Raw genomic sequence first — 23,149 nt, 5'->3', positions numbered from 1 at the left:
AATAGGGAAGTCCTACTTTCTGCAGCCAGCAGCCTGGGTGACCACACTGGCCCCTTGACTTCCTGGCGGTGACATCTCCGAGCGGCCTCCGGTCCCTCCTGCCAGCTCCTGCTTATACTTGGGTCCCTGCCCTCCCACAGCCCGGGGACCCTGAGACTGCCGACGCCTTCCTTGGGCCCTGGGGCTACACCCCACCGGGGCTGGGGGACCCCCTGCCATAGCCGTCCCATGTGTGGTTTCTGCTGTACGCCTTTCCAAGCAGCAAGCCGGACCCCCACCACCTCATTACCAGTCACCTCCAAAAGGGTGGCTCATCAGGGAGCATCAAAGGCCCCAGCGTCGCTGGAAAGGAGCGGCAGTGGCTTTGTGCGTGATAAATAATTCATTCTCCAATGACTTTCCTGTATCAATAAAACTCAATTTTTTTATGCGCCTTGCTCCCTCAGACTCACGTTCTCCAAAGACCCTTTGGCATACTGAGCCGATCCCAGGCCCACACTCCTGTCTCCACAGAGGAGGCGGGCAGAGTCTGGCCTCTCAGTGGCAGCCTGAGGTCACGTGGCAAGGTCGTCTGCCCTTCTGTGCAATGGGGGGAAGAATAGGTCCATTTCACTGCTCATTGTGCGAAAGAGTGGGTTGATGGGTGGCGAGGCAGGCATTAGCCAATGTGTGTAAAGGGCCAGGGCGGTGGTTTGCAAAGAGCATGGGACTCTATACGCAAGCCTTGCAGCGCACCTGCATCTGTGCCTCAAGCCTCACCTCTCTCCACCACCTGGGGATGGGCTTGCCTTCTCTGAGGCTCAGCGTAGGGGGTCCTCCCTTCCCTGCACCCAGGGCTTTCTGGTGCAGCAGGCTGTGCCCAGGCCGTCCTGGGGGAAATGTCCCAGAAGCGGAGGGAAGGGAGGAGAAACAGTGGGCCATGTCCACACCCATGAAAAGCCCCAGCCTGATCACAGATGGGGTGCTCAGGTCTTGCCTGAGTTGCCCGCCTGGTCTTTCCAGCACATTCTTTTTCCTCAGCTTGGTTACCATACTGCACCTGCAATGCTCACCTTGAGTGCCGACCAGGGCCTTGAGCTGGCCACAAGGTGATGGAGAGGACACACCTGTCAGTGAGGGGCAACCCTGGTGCCGGCTGGGCCGCGATGGCGACGCAGGAAACACGCAGGGCTGGGACTCTCGGTGGAACCAAGATTTTTCTCGGGCTGTCGCAGTGCCTTAATTTGCACTTGGTTGAGAAAGTATAAAAATGAAAGTGGTGATGTGCTTTGCAGTGTGACTGAATTCTCAAAAAGTCTTAAGAAAACAACAGAGGGCATCTGCATATTAATTAGCAGGCTGACAGGGCGAGTCAGGCAGCCGAGCCAGGAGGCTGCTTTTATGCCAGAAGCAAATGAGACTTGCAGGAGAGCAAGCCTCATCCTGTGACTTGGGTCTTCGCCGCCACCTGTCCTAGTACATTTATTCCGACCGAGTTAACTCATACCCTTGGGGAGCTGGCCGACCCCATGGCATCCTCTTGCCCCAACCCAGTCGATTCCCACGGGCACCAACATTGTCCCCTCACAGTGGCTCACTGGCACCCTGGGGGCCAACCCTGGCTGTGTGCCAGTGCTCACAGGAAGGAAGCGTGGCTCCAGGGTGATCTCACAGACAAGGCAGACATGCCCAGGTCCCGAGTCCTTCAGGTGCTGACGGGCACAGGTTGTGCACAGGAGAAGGACTTTCCACCGAAGGGGAGAGGCGAGCCACGGTCAGGAAAGCATCCATGGGGCAGGCACTGCATCGCAAGGCCCGGCACAGGCAAGCTGCATGGTTCTAAAGATCCTGCTGTGGCCTGCCGGCCTTCCAGAAGTGGGATCTTGGCATCAAAGCAAGGCCCGGAAGACTGAAGATTTAGTCCGCTAAATGATTGCTCTCTTGGGGACGGCATTCTGGCTCGGTGTTTTCAGCTTATCCCTGTGACATGGTACCCCATGTGGGAGTGCAGGTTCAAGTCCCAGGTGCTCCCCTTTGGGTCCAGCTCCCTGGCAGTGTCCCTGGGAAGGCAGCAGAGGATGGCAAAACACATGGACTCCTGCCATCCAGGTGGGAGGCCAGGATGGGAACTCCTGGCTTCTGGCTGCAGGTTGGTCCAGCCCTGGCTGCTGTGGCCATTTGGGGAGTGATTCACTAGGTGGAAGATTTCTGTTTGTTTGTGCCAGCTACCCAGCTAAATGCACAAGAAAACTTTCAAAAGTGCACCACTTTCTTATCCCAAGAATCACAGACCTTCAGTCCTCCGTGTTGAGCCAGGCAAGGGAAGAGCCCCCAAGCTGAGCTGTTGTGGCAGGCTGTGACCACCTGGGCCATGGCTGAGCTGTGCTGACAGAGAGGAAGCACTCAACACGGGACGTGGCACCCAGGCACCTGCTGGTGGTCGGCTGCCTCCACTCTGAAGGGACCCCATGTGGAGGTGACTGCACTGGGCGGGACCCCGTGTGGAGGTGACAGCACTGGGTGGGACCCCGTGTGGAGGCAACTGTACTGGACAGGCAGGACCCCGTGTGGAGGCGACTGCATTGGGCAGGACCCCGTGTGGAGGTGACAGCACTGGGCGGGACCCGTGTGGAGGTGACAGCACTGGGTGGGACCCCGTGTGGAGGCAACTGTACTGGACAGGCAGGACCCCGTGTGGAGGCGACTGCATTGGGTAGGACCCCGTGTGGAGGTGACAGCACTGGGCGGGACCCGTGTGGAGGTGACTGTACAGGATTACCTCCCCAGGGTGGGCCCTCTGGGTGCATCTTGCAGCTGTAGGAAGAGATGGTGGCCACACATAGACACCGACCTGCGCACTCCCCATCACTTGGGGTTTGCCCTCCCTCAGCGGCTGGCAAGCTGCCATCACCAGTCCAGACCAACAGCTCAAATCCACCTCTCGCCTTTCAGATGGCCACAGGCCATTCACAATAGTGACATCAAACGTGTGGCACACCTTACAGGGGGTGCCTGTGACGTCGCCTGCCCCGGGGTCCACAGCAGCTCTCTCCACAGCAATGTGGTGGTCATAGCAGAGGCTCACGTGTCCAACACGGGAAGCTGCTGAGCTCAAAACCTCGTAGGGAAGGCATATGATGCACCTACATCGCCCACGGGCTCAACAAGCACCACCAATAAGCTGCCCCCTGCCACAAATGGCTGGTACCAAACAGGAGTGCCAACCTGTGCTCTGTGCCTAACTGCACAGCACCCGTCAGCACGGCCTGGGACAGTAGCTGGTACCGCATGGCAGCCACCACCCACCATGAGCCTTGCCATGGGCCCAAGCACTTGCTTGAGTCCAAATTCAGGGCCAGGCCCAGGAGAAGGTGCTGAACAGATTGGAGAAGCTGGGAACCTTCTCAGATGCCTGCGCCATCATAAAGAAGGTCCCGTCAGGGTAGAAATACAGCCCCAGGTCCTGCAGCCAGAGTGCGTGCGGTCAGAGGCACACGCTGACTAGCCAAGCACTAATGCGCATCTGATGACACTTCTCAGAATTTTCTCCCTAAGGATAACAACGTGTTTACCCATGATTCAGTGAGGTACGCTTTCTAAACAGAAGAAAAATAATGGAATGGAACTCACAGAGATGCATGATTAGGTTAAGACAGTAAGGATGCTTTCAAGGCCAGAGCCCCGGGGCCACGCGCAGCCGTTGCTGAAGGAGCTGTGCAAGGGCCTGCTGAGCTGTGGGAGGAGTGGAAGCCTCCTTGGCGCTCACAGCAGTGAGCCCCCGAGCTTTGCCCCACACCGTCCCACATTCCCACTAAGGATGCCAAACTGCCTTTGCCTTCAGTCCCGTTTTTCGAGGCCACAGCTCTGCTTATTGGAGCGCATGCTCTGTGAACGTGTGCATGAGGTAGAGTCTGACGAGTGCAAAGCTTTGGTGTCACAAGGAGAAAACCTTCTAGAAAGCCACTGCCCACCCAGGTGAAGGCAGCACCACCGCTCAGGTGCACTTAGGATGCTGAGTGCTTTTCATCACCATCGGATGTGCGTAACGGAGTAATAAGACGCTGGCTCCCCCGTGGGAAAGGCAAATTAAGGTGACTCTAAAATTCAATATTTTTGCTTCACAAATTGTGTAACTTTTGAATTTTAATATTCGGTATTAGTGAACTCATAGGGAGGGGTGTCACTGCACACAGCAGGTGGAATTGCAAACCGAGTAAACTTTGCAAATGGGAGGACACAATACGGCACGCGTGCTTCAACCCAGGGCCCGCGATGCAAATGCATTTCAAAAGTTTACATCGAGGAGCCAGTCATGCTGGGGGCAGAGATCTCCACTACAGTGTAAGCCGGAGGACATTTTAGGGGAGAAAGTGTCTTAAATATTCTGGGTTTCTTTGATGGAATCACAGGGGTGTACAGAGAAGTTTCCAGCACGGCCTAAAACCGAGAGTCAGTCTCGACACTTGTCAGTCACATCAAAAGGTTGCACACCCTACCCCAAGACACGCTTGCAGTTAGCTTTGTCACCTCTGCCAAGACACGCTCACAGTGGAGCTCACCTCCACCAAGACGCGCTCACAGTGGAGCTCACCTCCGCCAAGACGCGCTCACAGTGGAGCTCACCTCCGCCAAGACGCGCTCACAGTGGAGCTCACCTCCGCCAAGACGCGCTCACAGTGGAGCTCACCTCCGCCAAGACGCGCTCACAGTCGAGCTCACCTCCGCCAAGACGCGCTCACAGTCGAGCTCACCTCCGCCAAGACGCGCTCACAGTCGAGCTCACCTCCGCCAAGACGCATTCCAGACACCATGACTTCCTAAGTCCATTCCGCACTGACAGAGCCCCCTCTCCAAGGCGCTGTTCTCCACTGCCTTGCTGCAGCTCCTCATTTACAAGCCTGCATGCTGTGTGCCTTCTGGCCCCCATGGGATCTGACCTTGACATTCTCACCAAGTTCCTGGCAGCTGGCCTTCCTTCTGCTTCCCTCCAATGCCAGGGACTTGTGGTGCCAATGAACACCTGAATAGACAAATGGACAGAAGGTCTCTTGAGCGAAGCCAAAGAGAGCTGACTAAGGGAGCCCCCACAGCCAGAATGGCAGCATTCTTTGACCACCCGAGTCTACAGGAAAATAAAGGAGCTTTTCCTGGGAGGAGGCATTGGAAGCTGGCATTGCGAGAGGCCGGGAGTCAGACCACACACCGCAGGCCGAGCTCAGCAAGGGAGAGCTGTGCACACAGCAGCCTGAGCTCTCTTCCCCAGTTATCCACACCACCTCCCCTCCACCGTGACAGTGCCCCTGTGAACAGCCCCTGCTGGCCGTTCTCCAGCACACTGTTCCTGGGATATTATTTATACTGCGAGCCCAGCAATTGGGCAGTCATAATGTCAGCTGTCAGCTGGGCACTTGAACTCCGCCGGAAGACTGTCCTGTCATCATAGTAACCTTACGGATGGGCTGTTCTTGCCCCTCTCCTGGGGCCCAGTGGCACTCAGCATGGCTGCCTGCCTGGGTATGCTGCTTGGCTCCTGGGAGGAGCTCAGAGATGGAGGAAGACCCAGGAGGCATGAGCCCTGTACGCCCCAGAGTGCAGGTGATGAAGGGGCTGCTGTGCAGATGCCCACCACCTTGCGCTGCCCATAACAGAACCCGGGGTATGTGTCTGCTAAGGGCTTGATTTCCCAGCCTTCCCTGTAAGATGCCTGTGTGTCTGCCACCTGGATGAGGCCATGTGCCAGTGTGTCTGCCGCTGGGACACAGCCAGTTTCCCGTGAAGGAGTCTTGAAAAGCACAAGGGTCTGGCCCTAGGAGAGCTGCATTTCTTACTGTGTGCTCTGTAGAATGCGGAGCAGGCTGGCAGCCCAGTGGCTGTCGGGGAGGACAGTACTGCTGTGGCTGACAGCTGAAGCGGCAGCATGGACGATGTCTGAGTCCTGGACAATAGGGGCTCCATCCTGGCCCTGGACCACCACGCTCAGCAGAGTTCCTCCACGAGAAAGCAGGCGCATGCTCAGGACCTGCTGCCCCCACAGGCTGAGGGGTGCGCGGGGAGAAACTGCCTCTCTCAGCGGACTCGGGGGCCTGGCAGAGCCTGCCCAGCTCTCCCTCGGTGTGGCATTACAGGCAGCACAGCATGGAACAGCAATGTAAACCTAGAAAGGTTCCAGGTGTGGGTGCAAGAGAGAAGCGGGGGCACTTCTGAGAGTGCAGGTTTCTGTTTGATGGGGAGGACCCTGGTGTTTGGGGCGGGCACAGCTGGACGATCTCAGGGGGAAGGGGGATGCCCAGTGTAAGAAATCAAGGGCGGCTGGCCTGGGCTGGGCATGGCGCTGTGCTGAGAACACTGCCCCAGTCCAAGTGATGCCTGACTCAGGAGGAACGGTGCTACCGCCCCAGTCACAGAACCTCCCAGAGCCCCAACGAAGAGCCCATGCTGCAGGTGAGCACAGGCGCCGGGGAGGGACCTTCAGACCCAAGTAGGGGTTAGCTAACCAGACGAATGCAGCGCCTGCGTTTGCCAGGTCAGCAGAACAGGGTCAGCCTAGGTCAGCTGCCTGCCTGCCTGCCTGCCTACCTGCCTGCCTACCTGCTACCAGCCACTGGCTTCTGGTCAGCTGGCCAAGAACTGGCGCTCTCAGTCCCTGGGCAGCACAGGCTGAGCCCTGCGCTGTCTGGGGGCCCAAGCCAGCACCCAGGGCAAGCCCACACACACTTCACTCCTCACATCTGAAGACAAGGGCACATGCAGCTTGCGGGCTTGCTCTCAGTAGAACACTCACAGGGGCTTCAGGTGGCAAAGCCACATGTTTAATGAAATCACTGGGGCTGTAGGGTGCTGACCTGGGAGTAGGGCTCCTGTCCACAGCAGGTTTGGGGGCAAGCTGCGGTCAGATCCATTCACACCTGTACCGGAACACATGGACAGAGGCCCCGGCCCAAGGCTAGGAGTTGGAAAACCCTGAAAAAGGAGGGCCCGCACTTGGCTCTCTCCTCCTCGGCTTGGAACAAAGCAGCAGCAGCCAACGAGAGCTCCATCTCTCATTCCATCTCTGTTTTGGCTTCTCTTGAGAAGCCAGTCACTGCAGAAACATCAGGTCCCCCTGCTGGGTATCTTACTGCGGCACTCGCACCTGTGCTGCTGGGACGGGCAGGGTCTGCCGGGCCCCTCTGCATGTGGAGCTGCCCCACGTGCAGTCTGACATCCCTGACCGGTGTCCACAGCATGAATATATTTCCCACACCACACGAATCGAATGCCTGGAGTTTGATTTGTCTTCTACATCACATTGCTAAACTACCAATAGCACCTGCACCACATTCAGGAAAACACACTTTTTGGACCTAGTGACCGACAGCTAACTTCAAGCTCTCATCCCTCAGGTGCTTCCCCACCCCAAGCTGACGGCCAGCGGCGGAAGGCTCCCTTACCATGGCCAGGGGGACGACCCCGCTCAGCTCCCGTGGGCTCACGTAGATCTTGGACACCCCCAGATCTGAAGTGACCTCCCCCGGGTACTCCACCTGCCACGTGACGAACTGCGTGGTCGGGGGGTCGCTGGGCACCGCGATCTCAATGTCGATCTGCATGACCTCGTAGGTGGGGCCGTCCACGCTGGGGAAGAAGCAGAGAACAGCAGTGAGGCCTGCGTGCAGCCCCGCACCTGCACGTGTGTCCGCGTGCTCTCGACACCCCTGTGTTTCAGACACAACTGCTGGGCTCAGAGGCTGCTGCTCAAGGCCCGGCCCCCTCCTTCAAAGGGCGGCTCTGGTTCCAGGGGCAGGTGTTCAGGGATAACGTGGTTTTCAAACACCTTCCTCTTGCATGTGCTCTGGGGGGGCTCCTTCCTTTCTTGCAGTGCTGTCCAAGCCATTCCTAGGCCATTCCAAAGCTGCATTCAGTCCAAGAAGGGGACCTGACTCTGTTTTAGAGCGGCTGACTTTTAGGTGGATGGGGCATCACTGTCCACTGTGCTGCAGGAACTAAACAGGTGCAACACTGAGCGAAACACACCCACAATCACAGAGAATCACCATATGCTGCCTGGAGCTAGCGTGGGGTCACTGGGATAAGTCTTACGGGCGTGCGTCTGGAAGCAAGCAGTCTGAATATTTGGAATTATCTCAGCAGGTGTTGTGGCTGTGGAGCCCAGCAGAGCTCCAGCAGAGCTCACACTCCACACTGCACTCACACTCCACACCTGCACTCACACTCCACACTGCACTCACACTCACACTCCACACCGCACTCACACTCCACACTGCACTCACACTCCACACCTGCACTCACACTCACACTCCACACCTGCACTCACACTCACACTCCACACTGCACTCACACTCCACGCTGCACTCACACTCACACTCCACACCGCACTCACACTCCACACTGCACTCACACTCCACACTGCACTCACACTCCACACTGCACACCGCACTCACACTCCACACTGCACTCACACTCCACACTGCACACCGCACTCACACTCCACACTGCATTCACACTCACACTCCACACTGCACTCACACACTCCACACTGCACACTGCACTCACACACTCCACACTGCACTCACACTCCACACTGCACTCACACTCCACACTGCATTCACACTCACACTCCACACTGCACTCACACTCCACACTGCATTCACACTCACACTCCACACCTGCACTCACACTCCACACTGCACTCACACTCCACACTGCACACTGCACTCACACACTCCACACTGCACTCACACTCCACACTGCACTCACACTCCACACTGCACACCGCACTCACACTCCACACTGCATTCACACTCACACTCCACACCTGCACTCACACTCCACACTGCACTCACACTCACACTGCATTCACACTCACACTCCACACCTGCACTCACACTCCACACTGCACTCACACTCACACTCCACACTGCACTCACACACTCCACACTGCACTCACACTCCACACCGCACTCACACTCCACACTGCACTCTGGCTCTCACGTACTTTAAGACTACTGCCGTGTATGTGGGTTGAGCTTCAATAGGGGTCTACAGGGCCGGGCAGGGGGAGCTAGGGGAACATGTGTGGAATTCAGAAGAGGATGAGGAAAAGGGAGGAGGAAGGTGACATGCCTGCCCAGAGAAAGCCCTGCCTGCAGACATGATCTCCAGCCCAGGCAACACCTCCCAAGTGCAGCCAGAGCAGACTCCAGGGAACGGCAGACCGGAAACAACGGACCAAGCAATGACACCTGCTCGTTCAATCCCGCACGATGCTCTTGGCACATGACAGATGTTGAACTCTCTGGGCAACATCAGCCATGAGAATTGCAAATCAGCCTCTGGGCCACCAGGCACTTCCCTCCTCTGCCTCCCTCCTCTTCAAGGGTGCATGTAGATACAATCACAGTTTATCCTTTGAAAAACAAAAGAGACTTATTTACTTGTTAGAATTACAGAGAGAAAGGAAGAGAAATCTTGCATCTTCTGGTTCATTCCGCCACATGACTGTTAGGCTGTGGCCAGGCTAGTCCAAAGCCAGAAGCCAGGATTTTCTTCAGGTCTCCCACATGGATGCAAGGGTTCACACACTGGCACCATTTTTTCACTGCTTTTTACTGCTTTCCTAGGCACAGTGGCAGGAGCTGGTCAAAGCTGCGCTCATACGCGATGCAGAGGTTGTGGGCAGCAGAGTACCTGCTAGGCCACGGTGCGGGCCTCCACAGGTGTGCAACCAGGTGTTGCGGGATACCTACGCACAGCAAAGTGCTGATTGCCATAAAGCTGATGGACACACCCATTGCTGGCTGCTGCCCACTGCTCTGTTCTTACGGAAGGAGTAGCTACAGCCTACTCGCTTAGCAGGAACTCTGACTTGAGTGAAATGCCACTACTGCGTTCCGTGTGGAGGCCTGCATGCCTGCCACTCTGCCACACTCAGCTCTTCTCTGCTTCAAATCTGCTGGCCTGCGCGCCGCCCCATGCGAAGAGGCTGCTGTAACGCATGCATAGGCACATCAGTGCAGACTCCCTTGACTCGTCAGCTCCTCTGACAGGCTTGCAACCTTTTCTCAGCCAGTGATTCTTCCCCACTGGCTGCCGTCCACCAGTCACCTACTGAGATGCCCAAGGGTGCGCAGGCCAGCAGGGCACCACTGTGCCTGACTGTGCAAGCTCCCGCAAGGGAGGGCAGATGGGCGGAGTGGAGGCGGGGCTGCTGCTGGGGACAGGGAGAGCCCTTGCAGCCGGCTAAGAGCTACATCTCAGGCCACCAAGCCTAAGCCAGCCTCCTCCAACGTCCTTTCGCCTCTCACACCTGCAGCCGATGCTGCTGGCGACTGTCATGTCTGTCTAATGCAGCAACATGCAGAAACCACACACGCGGTCACAAAGGGATATGGGACTCCTAGAAGATGTCGCATTTAATAAAATCAGTGCAATGAAATCTCAAGGAAAGCAGCTTGTGCCACTTGAGTCACACCTGAGATGATTGACAAACAAGAACGTGACAGAGTTAAGACAATGTTACTGTCTGGAAAGGACAACATCGACAAGTGCGGTGACAGGTCAGGCGCTGTGAAGGACGCGAGCTCAGGGCAAGACTTGGGGAGAACCTGACGGAGATGGAACCCCGCTCCCAGGGGAGGGTCCTCTCCCAGCCCGAGTGGGACGACAGGCCACAGTGTTCATCACTTCTGCACACATCACACGGAGGAGTCACCTGCTGGGCTGCCAGCTTCATTTGTAGGAGATGACCGAGTGCCCACTGAGCCCTGCGCTTCCTGTCACTGGTCCAGTTCACCCCGTCTACTGCCCACACTGACCAAATCACCTTGTGAAAGTCCATGCTGGGCTCAGCATCAGGAGCTTCCCGCGTTTCACGGGGAAGGAGCTACGCGGCTGCTGAGGCGGGCAAGGAAAGACCAGGGGCTCGGAAAGGAAGGAAGAGATTTTATTAAAATGAGAGATCCTGCCAGCCACGGCCCCCACTCCTCCATCGTCAACCGGATACGCTTTCTGACATGAGCTGGAATTGCAGCTAGCGGCAAACAGAGCAAGATGTAGCTGAGTCCCCTGCACTTGACAAGATTTTCTCAGGCACATACACTGGGACAGAGGGACACAGAGAAACACCTCACTTCATTTCTTCTTGCTGGGAGATTTTTTTCCTCTGGATAGCTGCAGCCGAGGATCCAGTTGTGGACTGGGAGTCTGAGTCTGTAATCCCTTTCTCAGGGTTCAGAAGCAGAGGTGCTGGCCAGAGACCCCTCTGCACCCCGACTCCCTCTGCCTTCTCCCTGGAACTGACAGGTGATCATGGCACATTTGCCCCTGGGCTGGGCTTGCAATAACTTTCCATTAAAAACATTTCCTCAGCTGCACCAGGCAACTCAGCACTTCTTACACCACCCCCTCCTCCATTCCAATTTCTTTTTGGTGAAAAACACACAAAGAGAGCATTTTCTACGCTGCACCCCAGGTTTTCTAGGCTGCACATCAGCCAAGTCAGAAGGCGACCCGCGGAGCGAAGGATCTGGTGTTTGCTCTCATGAGAGCAGCGCAGCATCATCCGAGCTCGCCCACTACGGTTGCCCGGCGATCACGAGCAGGAAGCCACAGCTGCAGCCCCAGATAAGAGGCCTGGCGGCCGACCATCAGCTGCAGGCTGAGATCCGGGCAGCGGGAGGAGGACCGCTGGTGCGGCTGTGATCTCCTTAGCACAGCGCAACTGCGGGAGCAGGGAGGACCGTGCATGGTGGTTCAAAGATGCAGCCAGCACGTCAGCTGACGGTGAGAAACATAGCTAAGCGTGCTAATGATCTTCTCAACTCCTACCTGCTGGCTAAGTTGAAGTGCAGAGAGCCTCGGAGGTTTTCTTCTTTGATGCTATAAACAGTTTACCTCTGTACCTGCTGGCTTCTGCATGGCAGGGGCTGAGTTTGCTTGGGCTTAGCTGCGAGGCTTTCCAGTGAAAGAGACAGGGCACATCCCAATTGATGCGCGATTGTGCTGCAGCCAACGGCCTGAGGTTGAAGAATTAATTTGCTGCTTGAGGTTAATAGAATGTCAATTAATTTCTTGGTGTAAATGTCAATACATTCAGTTAAGCCTTGTGATTTAAATATAATTAAGGATAAACTTTAAGTCAATGTTGCCTCTTTGGTTCTGGGTGTGAATGGTGACTTACAAAAATCTCACAAAGCTACAAGGAAAGGGCATTTGATGGAACAGTTGCTTTTATCACGCGAGCAGCAAGGACTGTCTGTTGTCATTTGCTGCCACTGTACCTCGGCTGTACCTTGGGTGTCAGACGCACGTCTGTTAACCTTGTCGGTTCCTGTCACTCACCGGGAAGTGCTAGAGAGCAGGAGGTTGTTTGCTCCTTGTGAACGCTGGGTGAGACGCAGGTACAGGGACTCAGACAATGCTTCCAAGAGCAAGACTTCCTCTGAGTCGCACCCAGAATAGAATCCCGATGGTGGCAATGGTTATGTAAGCTCTTAAGCCTCCGGCTCTTCGCTGTGCGCTGCAGCCATGTCTTCGGGTGACAGCCGGGCCTCTGGTGCTCGGATACTCTGCAGTCCTGGGGCTGCTCCCTCGGGCTCCAAGGCCTGTCTTTAAATTGTACAGCACATGGCCTGTGTGTGTGTAGGGACGACGCCGTAAGGTCCCACCTGACCAGATTCAGGAAGCTTGCGGAGGGCAAGGGCGAGCAGTGTGACCTGCGGCAGAACCCGCGGGGCCAAGAAGACAGGAATGGTGACTGCTGAGCGAGTCAGCATTCTCACTTCCAGCAGCACTGCCTCTGTGGTCTCGGGGCTCAGGCCCGCAGCACGGTGTGGCTCACGGCGGACCTACAGCCGGGATCAGCACACACCAGGGTAGGCTGGAGCGCTCCCTGTGAGGTGCGCACAGCGCGCACTGCCCGGCATCACTTACTTCTCGTCCACTACGTGTCATGTTGTCCACATGCCACCGTCTGCTGTTCAGCATCCGTCGTCCATCTGAATTCTAGCCTAGGTCAGCTCTGCTCCGTGCCTGGTGGCTGGGAGCAAGCTGCAAGCTTTGGAGCTGGCAGAAGATCCGATGCCCTCCTGTGTCCTGCATTAGTATTCATGGAGCCTTCTCGGGAGCGTCCTTCCCTGCACTCCAATCCAGGTGACTCACGCGTGCGGCCAATCCCACAGTGACCTTTCCACTTGTGAGACACCCAGGCCAACCAAAAGACTTGGCGCAGGCAGGACAGGCTCCAGGCCCCGCTGGGGGACACTGCTCCACCCTGCCTGCTGGGGGAGCAAGCACGACTCATACTCCTCAAGGCCCAAGGAGTAGAGCTGCCTGGGGCCCTATAAGCTGTTCACCATGCTCACAGGAAGCTGGGGCTGACCGGCAGGGGCCAGGATGCAACTGGGTTCTCTCTCTCTCTCTCTCTCTCTCTCTGACTTATTTTGAAACAGTTACACAGAGAGAAGAGACAGGTAGAGCTCTTCCATCCACTGAGTCCTGAGACTGGGGTGCCGGCAGGAGAGCTGATGTGGGCATCTTCCCAGCATGCAAATGGCGCCCAGCACTGCGTGCTGACACAGTGAAGAGCGATACCTTCTGTTGTGCTGACTCCAGTCCTGTGTGATGGCGGCCCTCTGCTTTCACTTACTCTCAGTCACCTTGCAAAGACCCTGTCCGCAAGTCCAGCCACACAAGGAGCAGGGCTTTGGCACAGAACTTGGTATGGACAATCCAGGGCACAGCAGATGCCTTGGGCAGAAGTGAGCTCAGGGGTGAGAGGTGGCGGGCAGAGCTGCCAGGAACAGGTGGTGTGAAGGACCATGGGACAAGCCTCCTACCAAACCCTGCAGGTACTCCAGGTCCCCAAGACGGGGTGCGGGCACATCACCTACACACACCTCTTTCTTGACTCTGCACCCCCAGTGGATTACATAGAACATGAGCAGCACACAATAGGATGTGAAGAGCTGAGCTCCACCTGGGGAACCAGCAGCCTCAAGAAGTGCCCGGGAAGGATCAGGACCGACACAGCCCCTTTTCTGGGACGCCTTAGTCCTCACTGGCCAAACCATGCAAGGGTGTGGAGGATGAACAGCCAAGGTGATGCGGTCAGTGCAGAAGGCGGGAACCCCGCGTGCCAGTTCCAGGTGCCATCTTCCTCCCAGGGGTCTTTGGACCACTGCTCCAGGCAATCACCATGACAGTCGGCTGGGAATCTGACCCTCAGGTCGCTCATAGGCTGCATCTAATCCGCCCGATTACGGCAGCGAGCGACAAACGTGTGCTTTTCCAGGGGATCTGGCCACATGAGTCAGCCCTTTCACTCCTGTTTATTCCAGATCTGAATCGAGCTGGAACTCAGCTAAACAGACATGCGCACACACATAAATTACAAGCTTGGCAGTTTGTACTCGGCGAGAATACAAAGCTGGGAGGGGCCAAATGCTGATGCTTCCAGCTTGCAGCAACCCTGGAAGCACTGGGAATGAATGAGTGATGAATGCCTGAATGAGTTGGCGGGACAGATGTCTCCTGTTGGTGAGCAGGAAAGGGCCCCTCCGAGTGCTGAGACACCTCCGTGAGGCTGGCGTGGCCCCGTGTGCATGCCTGGCTGCAGCGCCCCCACCCTGCCGTGTCCCACCCTGCAGTGCCCCCATCTTGCTGTGCTCACCTTGCCGTGCCCTGCCCTGTGTGTCCCATCTTGCAGTTGCAGTGCCCTGCCCTGCCATGCCCCACCGTGCAGTACCCCCGCCCTGCCATGTCCACCTTGCAGGGTTCCCACTCTGCTGTGTCTACCTTGCAGTGTCCCCACCCTGTAGCATCCCACCCCAGCACAGCTGAGTCCACAGAACACACAAGTTGGAAAAGGAAGCTTTAGGGGAGCTGGCAGGACATGGGGCCTATGGATGAGTTCAGGGGTCAGAAGAGGCCCCGTGCCTGCAGCCACAATCCCATCTCAGGTTGGTTAGGAGGGTGTGACGAGTCACACAGCCCAAATCCTGGACATCACAAACTCACTTGTCAGATCTGCAGGCCAAATCCACGCCTGAGACCCAGTGACCACATGTCTAGTGAGGCCACAGCTGCCGGCTCACAGGGCAGAGGCCGCAGGCAGCTCCCTGGGGCCCACAAGACCCCAAAGTCCCTGCCTCCTAATGCCACTTATTTAGCAGTCAATTGTCAGGACTTCTGGGTGGACACTGCCTCTCCGTCCACAGTCCCTGCCTAGGCACACTGCCCACCTGCCCACATGCAGGCAGCAAACACATACTGCCTATTAGGGCTCTTCTGTCTTCCTGTGGTTTCCAAGACCTTAAGAATGGTGTGGCTCCTTGGAAAGAGACCCAGGACCCCCTTGCACTTGGGACACTGTCTGCCCATCTTGTCCCTGTGAGTATGTGAGCTTGGCTGTCCCCTGGCAGTGGAGCCGGGTGGACGCAACCACCCCATGTGCTTGTCAACGGGTACTCTGAGGAACAAGCACCCCAAGTATTCTGGAAACTGCCCACCAACTTCACCTGCCTGGATCTCGCTTCCCGAGGGGCTGGTGATGACTCGGAAGGCAACCCCGCACCCGAGAGGAGAGATTCCATTTCTGAAACTCTGGTCTCCCCAACAGCGCAAGATCATTTGGGAAAAAGGATCCGAACAACTCAGAGAGCTACAGTCAGCACGAGGAAGTTAAGGAGCCAGTCTGCCTTGCGTTGGTTCTGACGGGGCCTGCGGTAAAAACCTAAGGTGAGTGTATCTGGGACAAATCTCTCATCGAGTACAAATCACATCATTTATTTTCTGACTGGTAACCAACTAACAGGGTGTTCTCTTAGCCACGGCATTTACAGCTAATGGAATATGCTAATGAGTCTACAATGAATAAACTGTATCCTGGAAAGAGGACATAAACATGCAGTTAGTGTCTAACTATCTCCAGGAATCACTCAGCAGATAAACACAGAATCCAAACAAATCCTTCCTATTTCTTACAGGAAGCAATTTTAAAATTACTAACAAGGTCTCCACTTCCTTTTGACAACTAAACATTTCTCATTGCCCTATGGTTTCCTCTGCAGTTAAAAGCTGCAGCAGACAAGGCAGCTGCGTGGTGCTGCAACCAGGCTGTGGTTGGGATGCCCACTTCCCACACCACAGTGCTGCCCGAGTCCCACGCTCCACGGGGACCCAGCTCCTGCCCAAGTGCACCTGGTGGGCAGCAGGGGACCCAGCTCCTGCCCAAGTGCACCTGGTGGGCAGCAGGGGACCCAGCTCCTGCCCAAGTGCACCTGGTGGGCAGCACCAGCTCCTGCCCAAGTGCAGCTGGTGGGCAGCAGGGGACCCAGCTCCTGCCCAAGTGCACCTGGTGGGCAGCAGGGGACCCAGCTCCTGCCCAAGTGCACCCTGTGCTCCGCGGGGACCCAGCTCCTGCCCAAGTGCACCTGGTGGGCAGCAGGGGACGGCTCAAGCAGCTGGGTCCTTGCTGTCCACGTGGGGGTCTGGGCTGAGTTTTCATTCCTAGGTTTGGCCTGGTCCCGTCCTGGTCACTACGGGCCTTTGAGTAAAGCAGCAACGGGGAAGCCATGTCTTTTTCTAACTTTCAAGTAAATCAGTGAAAATGAATAAAATAACAACCAGGACTTAACCAGCCTCTCTGATACAAACAGAAAGGAAATACGGGGTGGCACATTTTGGCAGGTGGTAGTAGCTTTCTCATCCCTTGTGGGAACGCTGACCGCAGGGATACGGGGTAGCCATGCTGCACCTGACAGTGACAACCAAGCGAATGAGCAGCGGACATGTGCAGCTCTGAGGGTCCTGCCTCCGCTCACAGTCCTGAGCCACCTGCAGCTGTGCTGCCCATGGCACTCTGCCTTGGGGCATCCTTCCTGCTGCTACGGACCAACACCTCCACAGCATCCACGGAGCATGCTCAGGGAGAAGAGGCGTGTAAGGAAAACAAGCACCATGAGGTCAGTGTGGCTCGGTGACAAACACGCCTCCGTGTGTGAACAGGAGTGCACCCCCAGGTTTCTGGTGCTGGTGCAGGCCTTGTGAAAGCCCATTAGCTTTCAGGGACAGATGAAGAACTTGAATTCAGTGGCTGATTCAAATAGCAAACCCTCCCACTCCTGTCTGGCCATTAGACAAAAGGAGAAGCTGGCTTTCAAGGCTCTTAGGAATACCCCATCTTCTAGATTGTAGTTGGTTTCATCAAGATCAGAACGTCTCATCATAGCTTTCTGAGCAGTCCATTATATTGATAAGAGGCAACCCATTACCACTGTGACGATCGCACAGAGACTGCATTCCCAGGCGACCACCATGCCAAGAGACTGGCTCCAGAAAGACAGCCATGGTGAGCTGCCCACCACACCAGGAGGAGGGGCTAGGCCCAGAGATGGGAGACACCTGCCTCTCTCCCTCAGCAGGTGTCCTGGGGGGTGCTGTCTGTGAAGTGGGATCACGCCGTCCCACCTTTGGTGCGAGTCTGGTCATTAGATCAGACACAGCACAAAGCCCTAGATTGTACGTGTGAAATCCTGATTCAATTGACCCACCCTAATGACAAGCCCGAGGAAGTACTAACAGCATGAACTCATCACTTTTTCATGAGCTCATGCCTCACTTTTATGGAACATCACAACAGTAACCACACAGATCAATGCCCACCACGGTAACAGAATGAGAAAACTGGCCTTTTCATGAATATGGGTTTAGTTTGTTTGTTTTTAGAAAGTGACAAGCATGGACCCCAGACCCTTCTGAAACACAGAAGCCCTGGTTTGCTGCTTTCGCTCTCTGTCTCAGACAGGGTTGTCCTTAACCTGTGTCTTTCCTGTTCCAAGCTGGCTGCAGAGGGCAGAGCCTCCTCTCTGTCCTTGGGCACTGATGTCCTGTGGCAGCATCCCAAGAGCTAAGAGGCAGAGGCTGAACTGAGTTTCTCAATCCCAGGAATGATCACCAGAAACATGACCAGCTGGAGGCCAGTGTCCCGCAGTGTCGGAGCTGAGGGGTGCAGCAGGCCACCCACCCACCCTGCCCTGCAGACGCGAGCTGCCAGCTCCAGTCTGCACCCACAACAGCCGCCCTGCCCATGTGACCCAGTTTCAGACCTAAATTTGCGTGTGTGAATCTGATTGGAGAAACCTGAATCACACCCAGAAGCCTGTGCTGCAAGGGATCCTGGGAAACGTAGTTACCAGCTACTCAGTGCAGGAGTGGGCGGCGTTCAGGCACAGTGGTCACGGGTAAGACCATGCAGCAGTCCCCTGGGATCCACCGTGCGTCACGGATCCCACACACCGTGCTGGAGGCTCAGTGAGCTCAGGACGACACTGCCCAGCTCCTGCAGCCCACGCTCAGGGAGGAGCACGCTTGAAAGGCGCTTTAATTACCAAGACCTTGTGCGTAGGAAAGGAGAACACAGCGTTCAGCTGCCAAGTCGACGGCGCAACGAGTACGAGAGCTTACTGAGACCTGAAGAGTGAATGGAACAAAACGAGCGGAAACAACAGGCAGCCAGCAGCACGCCGCAGCACTGCAGGATGGCTCTGTGGAGCAGCTGGCGCTCCACCGCCAGGGGACCAGCACAACGGAGGACTCCTGGGATGCAGACCACGCTTTTGTCTTCTCTCCAGAAAAAAAAGCCTCCCAACTCAGTGCTCTGTGTTCTGTGCGAAAGCAAACAGATGCGGCAGGTAGCCTGGGGCTCCATGGGACGAGCAGCGGACCTGCGGTGTTGGCACCGAGCTCCCACTATCCGATTTCTGTCTTTCCCAAGCGCGTACCCTGCGGTGACTGAATGTGTGGCCCTGGGACCAGCATGGCCAAGGGTGGGCTACACAGGCAGGTGCTGCTTCCGCACCCTCCTGACCAAGGGCCGCGGCTGCACGCAGTCTCCAACGGACTTACAAGCACCCTCCATTCCAAGCTCCCCTAGAGCAGGCGCGCACGACGCCTCCCCTCCCGAGGACAGACAGGCAGGAAAGCCCATCTCGCCCCTGCAGCTGAAGTTGCTGCGTCCATGTCAAACCGCCTGTCATTCAGGAACCTCACTTCTGTAAAGGGCCGGATTGTTCTTTAAGCAAGAGAATGACACACTTAAGGAGGAGGAGTTTTGTGTCTCCCTTGTTCCCAGAGACCTGCAAATCAACAGCCGGACCACTGATCTTCCACCCACCTGCACACCTCGTCTGAGCTATGCTTTCTGGCTGACTTCCACGAGAACAAGACCGAAACCCCCCTGTCCTTACATGTGTAGCAGGAATGAGCTGCAAGCACAAATGAAATCCTGTGACAGGTGCAGTCCCCAGTGTAAACTCCTGCCCGTGGATCCAGAAGTCCCAGACATCACAACCTGCACTTCTCTTCATGGTTGGGATTCTGAAATCAGCAGTTCAGTTGGGGGGATCCCCAAAGAAACGTTGTCTGAGGTGATCCCAGACCTGATTCTTGTGTGTACATGCCTATACATGGTCCAGCACAGTCTGTCGCCCCAATCAGCTTTTGCACATGCTGGTGGTTGCAACTGCTGGGTCAGTGTTAAAGCACCAGTAAGTGGACTTGGGGGACGCAAACAGACCAGGTGGCTCTGGTGGGAGGCAAGAGCACTGCAGTTCATACTGGGCACTTTCCATGGACTTGGAACTTCCTGAAGACCCCTCCTACAGCCCTGCCGCAGACCCCTCCTACAGCCCTGCCGCAGACCCCTCCTACAGCCCTGCCGCAGACCCCTCCTACAGCCCTGCCGCAGACCCCTCCTACAGCCCTGCCGCAGACCCCTCCTACAGCCCTGCCGCAGACCCCTCCTACAGCCCTGCCGCAGACCCCTCCTACAGCCCTGCCGCAGACCCCTCCTACAGCCCTGCCGCAGACCCCTCCTACAGCCCTGCCGCAGACCCCTCCTACAGCCCTGCCGCAGACCCCTCCTTCAGCCCTGCCGCAGACCCCTCCTACAGCCCTGCCGCAGACCCCTCCTACAGCCCTGCCGCAGACCCCTCCTACAGCCCTGCCGCAGACCCCTCCTACAGCCCTGCCGCAGACCCCTCATTCAGCCCTGCCACAGACCCCTCCTACAGCCCTGCCGCAGACCCCTCCTACAGCCCTGCCGCAGACCCCTCCTACAGCCCTGCCGCAGCACTAACACCGAGTCTGTTAGCAGCACGTCACGCTGTGGCACAAACATAGGCTCACGTAGGACAAGCACTGAGCAGATGCTCTGAGCAGCTTCGAGTATTGATTGAGTTTCTCAAGCAAGTCTTTGAAGTAGAGGCTATCACACCCACCACTGACAAATGAGGACACTGGTTTGTTCATCCACAAGGCAGAGAAACAGCACCGGAGACAACACCCATGCGCTGATGCGCTTCCCCATGCCTGGAAGCTAGAGCTGGGCCAGGCCGCAGCCAGAAGCCTGGAACTCGCTCTGCCTCCCCGTGTGGGTGGCAGGACTCACGTGCCTGAGGCCCCACTGCTGGCTCACGGGGTTGGCGGCAGGCAGCCTCGCGGGGCGCGCGACGGCAGGCAGCTGGGCTGTGAAGCAGAGCTGGACTTGGACCAGGCATTGATTCTCACTACACGAGGAGGCCACAGTGTGGAAGCAGAACAGGTGAGCGTCCAGCTGGCCTCTACCTGGAGCTCGGGAAGGGGGCACACGCCCGTTCTGTCCTCCGTGGCATGCCCAGGAACTCCAAGGACCCACAGAAGGAGTAATCCTTGGGTCTAGCTGGGCCCAGAGTGACAGGCAGCCTGGCCCCAACCACGCAGATCTCAGTCCACTTTCCAGCTCGGACTTTCCACAGGCGGTGCGCTGGGGCTCCTGTGCTCAGACAAGCACAGGTGCTGTTTTCACAGCAGAATCCGCTTCCGACAAGGGAGCGCCAGGGAGCAGGGGGCCACGCACAGGCTCGGTGCCCACCCACAGCCTGAACCCGCAACACCACATCAGCCACGATCCCTCACTGGTGCACCCAGGGCATGAGGCCCCTTGCAATGGAGTAGCCCATTGGCAAACACCTGCTTGCCACCAGATGGGGCACAGTCAGCCACCAAGAACTGGGCAGGTGGCTCCAGCAAGCAGGAAGGGTTGGGTGCTGACGACCTCACTACCCAGGAGACAAGCGCTGTGCCTGCGGGGGAGAGGGGCTGCATCACCCCGAAGGGACAGCCTGCCCTGTCCCAGGCTGCACCACAGTAGGGAGGAGGGGTCATCCCACACAGATTGCTTAAGGTGTTAGAAGCTCAGAGCTTTAGGTGAAAGCTCGTTATTTTTCAAGCAACTTTGTTTAATTGATGCTATTTTAACCAAAGTTCAAGCCACACCTTGCAGGCTGATCAAAGGGCTACCTGTCCCTCAGACCCAAACCCTGGCTGCCAGTGTTTGACCTCCTGGAAGGCCAGTGCCAAGCACTGCTCCTCCACACCGCTCCACGTGTGCTCCTGGACCTCCGCACGTTCTGGGCTGCCTGTCAAATGTCAATCATCCCCGACAGGCAGCTTGCTCCACTGATGGGAGCAGCACAGTGCGCTCTTGGGGCTCTTCCCCAGGGTGTCCAGGACAGCAGCAGTGTCTGGAGGCCTTCGCTGGGCAGAACTAGTGACCTGGACACGCTCTTGGCAAGGACAGCCCCGTCCACCGCCTTGGGCAGCTCAGCTGGGCACCAGTCTCTTTCACTCACCCTGAGCAGCTTGGCACAGCCATGTTCTGAAGCTGGACTCCCCTGCTGCAGCCAGCCAAGCGCGCTGGGTCTGCTGCCTCTGCTCTGCAGGTGGCTGGCCCGGGGCAGACATGCCCAGAGCAGACCCCTGGCCAGAGCTCCCCAGGTCCCGTGGGCCCCGGCTCCCCTTCCCTGCTCTCAGTTCTCGAAGCAGCAACGGGCCCATCCCAGGCAGAAATGCTTTCTCCTGACAGGATTCTCATTTAAAATTAGTATTTAAAGAAAGGCAACACTATATTTCACAATCACTGCGTGTCGTTTCACAAGGCAAAACTACAAATTGAATCAAACGACTTGCTTCTCCACGTGTCTTTGGAGCGTGGCTTGTTTTTTTGTACCAAGCTGAGAATGCTCAACTGCTGATCAAACGGTAATTCTCAGAGTGATGTGTGTAAAAGACAGTGCCTGGCTGGGGGCTGTGGCTGCTGCTGTCAATGACAGCTCCCACCTGGAGCCACAGGTAGAGCTCATCCCAGCTGCTGCTGCTTCCCCGTACACTCCCATCGGAGCAAGCTCGGGACAGGGATGCAGCCAGTTCCCAGCCCCTGCCAGGACCGCAGCGCTACCCTGAAGTCCAGGCCCTTGACCCCGCTGGTCCATGAAGCTACTGAGACCAGCCGGCTCAACATGGCCCCCACCAAGCAAACAAATCATGCCCTTGGGGTCTGCATGTCTTCTCAGAAGACATGTGTGAGGTTTTCAAGGTGGCTCCCGCAGCAGACATAATAGAACCCTCCCGAACCTGGACTGTCCCAGAGACGCAGACAGGGAAGGGCCGTGCATGGTCAGGATTTGCCAGGCTTGGTGGCCCTTGTGCGCCAAATTGTGCATGTACAATGTCATAGACTGCGCACTACCACACGACACCATGCCAGCTTGGAGGCATGACAACCTTGAGAAGACCACATCCGTGTGATTCGCACGTCCAAAGGAGGCAAGGTGACACCCAGCCAGGCCAGTGGCCGCTGCGGCTGGAGGTGGGAGACCAGTGGCCTGGAGGCGCAGGGACCTCTCAGGGTGAAAGCAATGACTTGAGCCAGAACTGAGCCTCCCCCAGAGGGGCCTGTCCCTGGCTGCCGTGGCCAACTGGGAAGTGAACCAGCTGGCACAAAATCCCCCTCTCTCAGGCTCAGCGTGGCAGCTAAAGTCCTCACCTTGCAAGAGCTGAGATCTCATGTAGGCACTGGTTTGTGTCCTGGCTGCTCCATTTCCCATCCAGCTCCCTGTTTCTGACCTGGGAAAGCAGTAAAGAACGGTCCAAAGCCTTGTAACCCTGCACCCACGTGGGAGACCTAGAAGAGGCTCCTGGCTTCGGATTGGCTTAGCTCCAGTGGTTGCAGCCACTTGGGAAGTGGACCAGCAAGCAGAAGATCTTTCTCTCCTTCTCTCTGTAAATCTGACTTTCAAACAAATAAATTAATCTTTTTTAAAAAAATAAACTCTAGGCCAAATGGCCTCCATGT

At 56.7% G+C, this 23,149-nt stretch overlaps 1 protein-coding gene across 1 annotated transcript in view; it reads right to left on the bottom strand.

Annotated features, from left to right (window-relative positions):
• The window catches only part of TMEM132D (transmembrane protein 132D), a 289,311-nt gene that overhangs the window by 79,353 nt on the left and 186,809 nt on the right, over window positions 1-23,149 (bottom strand). The window contains exon 4 of the mRNA XM_058656634.1: window positions 7,410-7,593. Coding sequence (XP_058512617.1) covers window positions 7,410-7,593 — 184 coding nt within the window. The remainder of the gene's footprint in view (window positions 1-7,409; window positions 7,594-23,149) is intronic.

The sequence above is a fragment of the Ochotona princeps genome, chromosome 29, assembly GCF_030435755.1.
Source record: "Ochotona princeps isolate mOchPri1 chromosome 29, mOchPri1.hap1, whole genome shotgun sequence".
NCBI classification, from domain to species: Eukaryota; Metazoa; Chordata; class Mammalia; order Lagomorpha; family Ochotonidae; genus Ochotona; species Ochotona princeps.
This window is presented reverse-complemented; position numbering and strand designations above follow the sequence as displayed.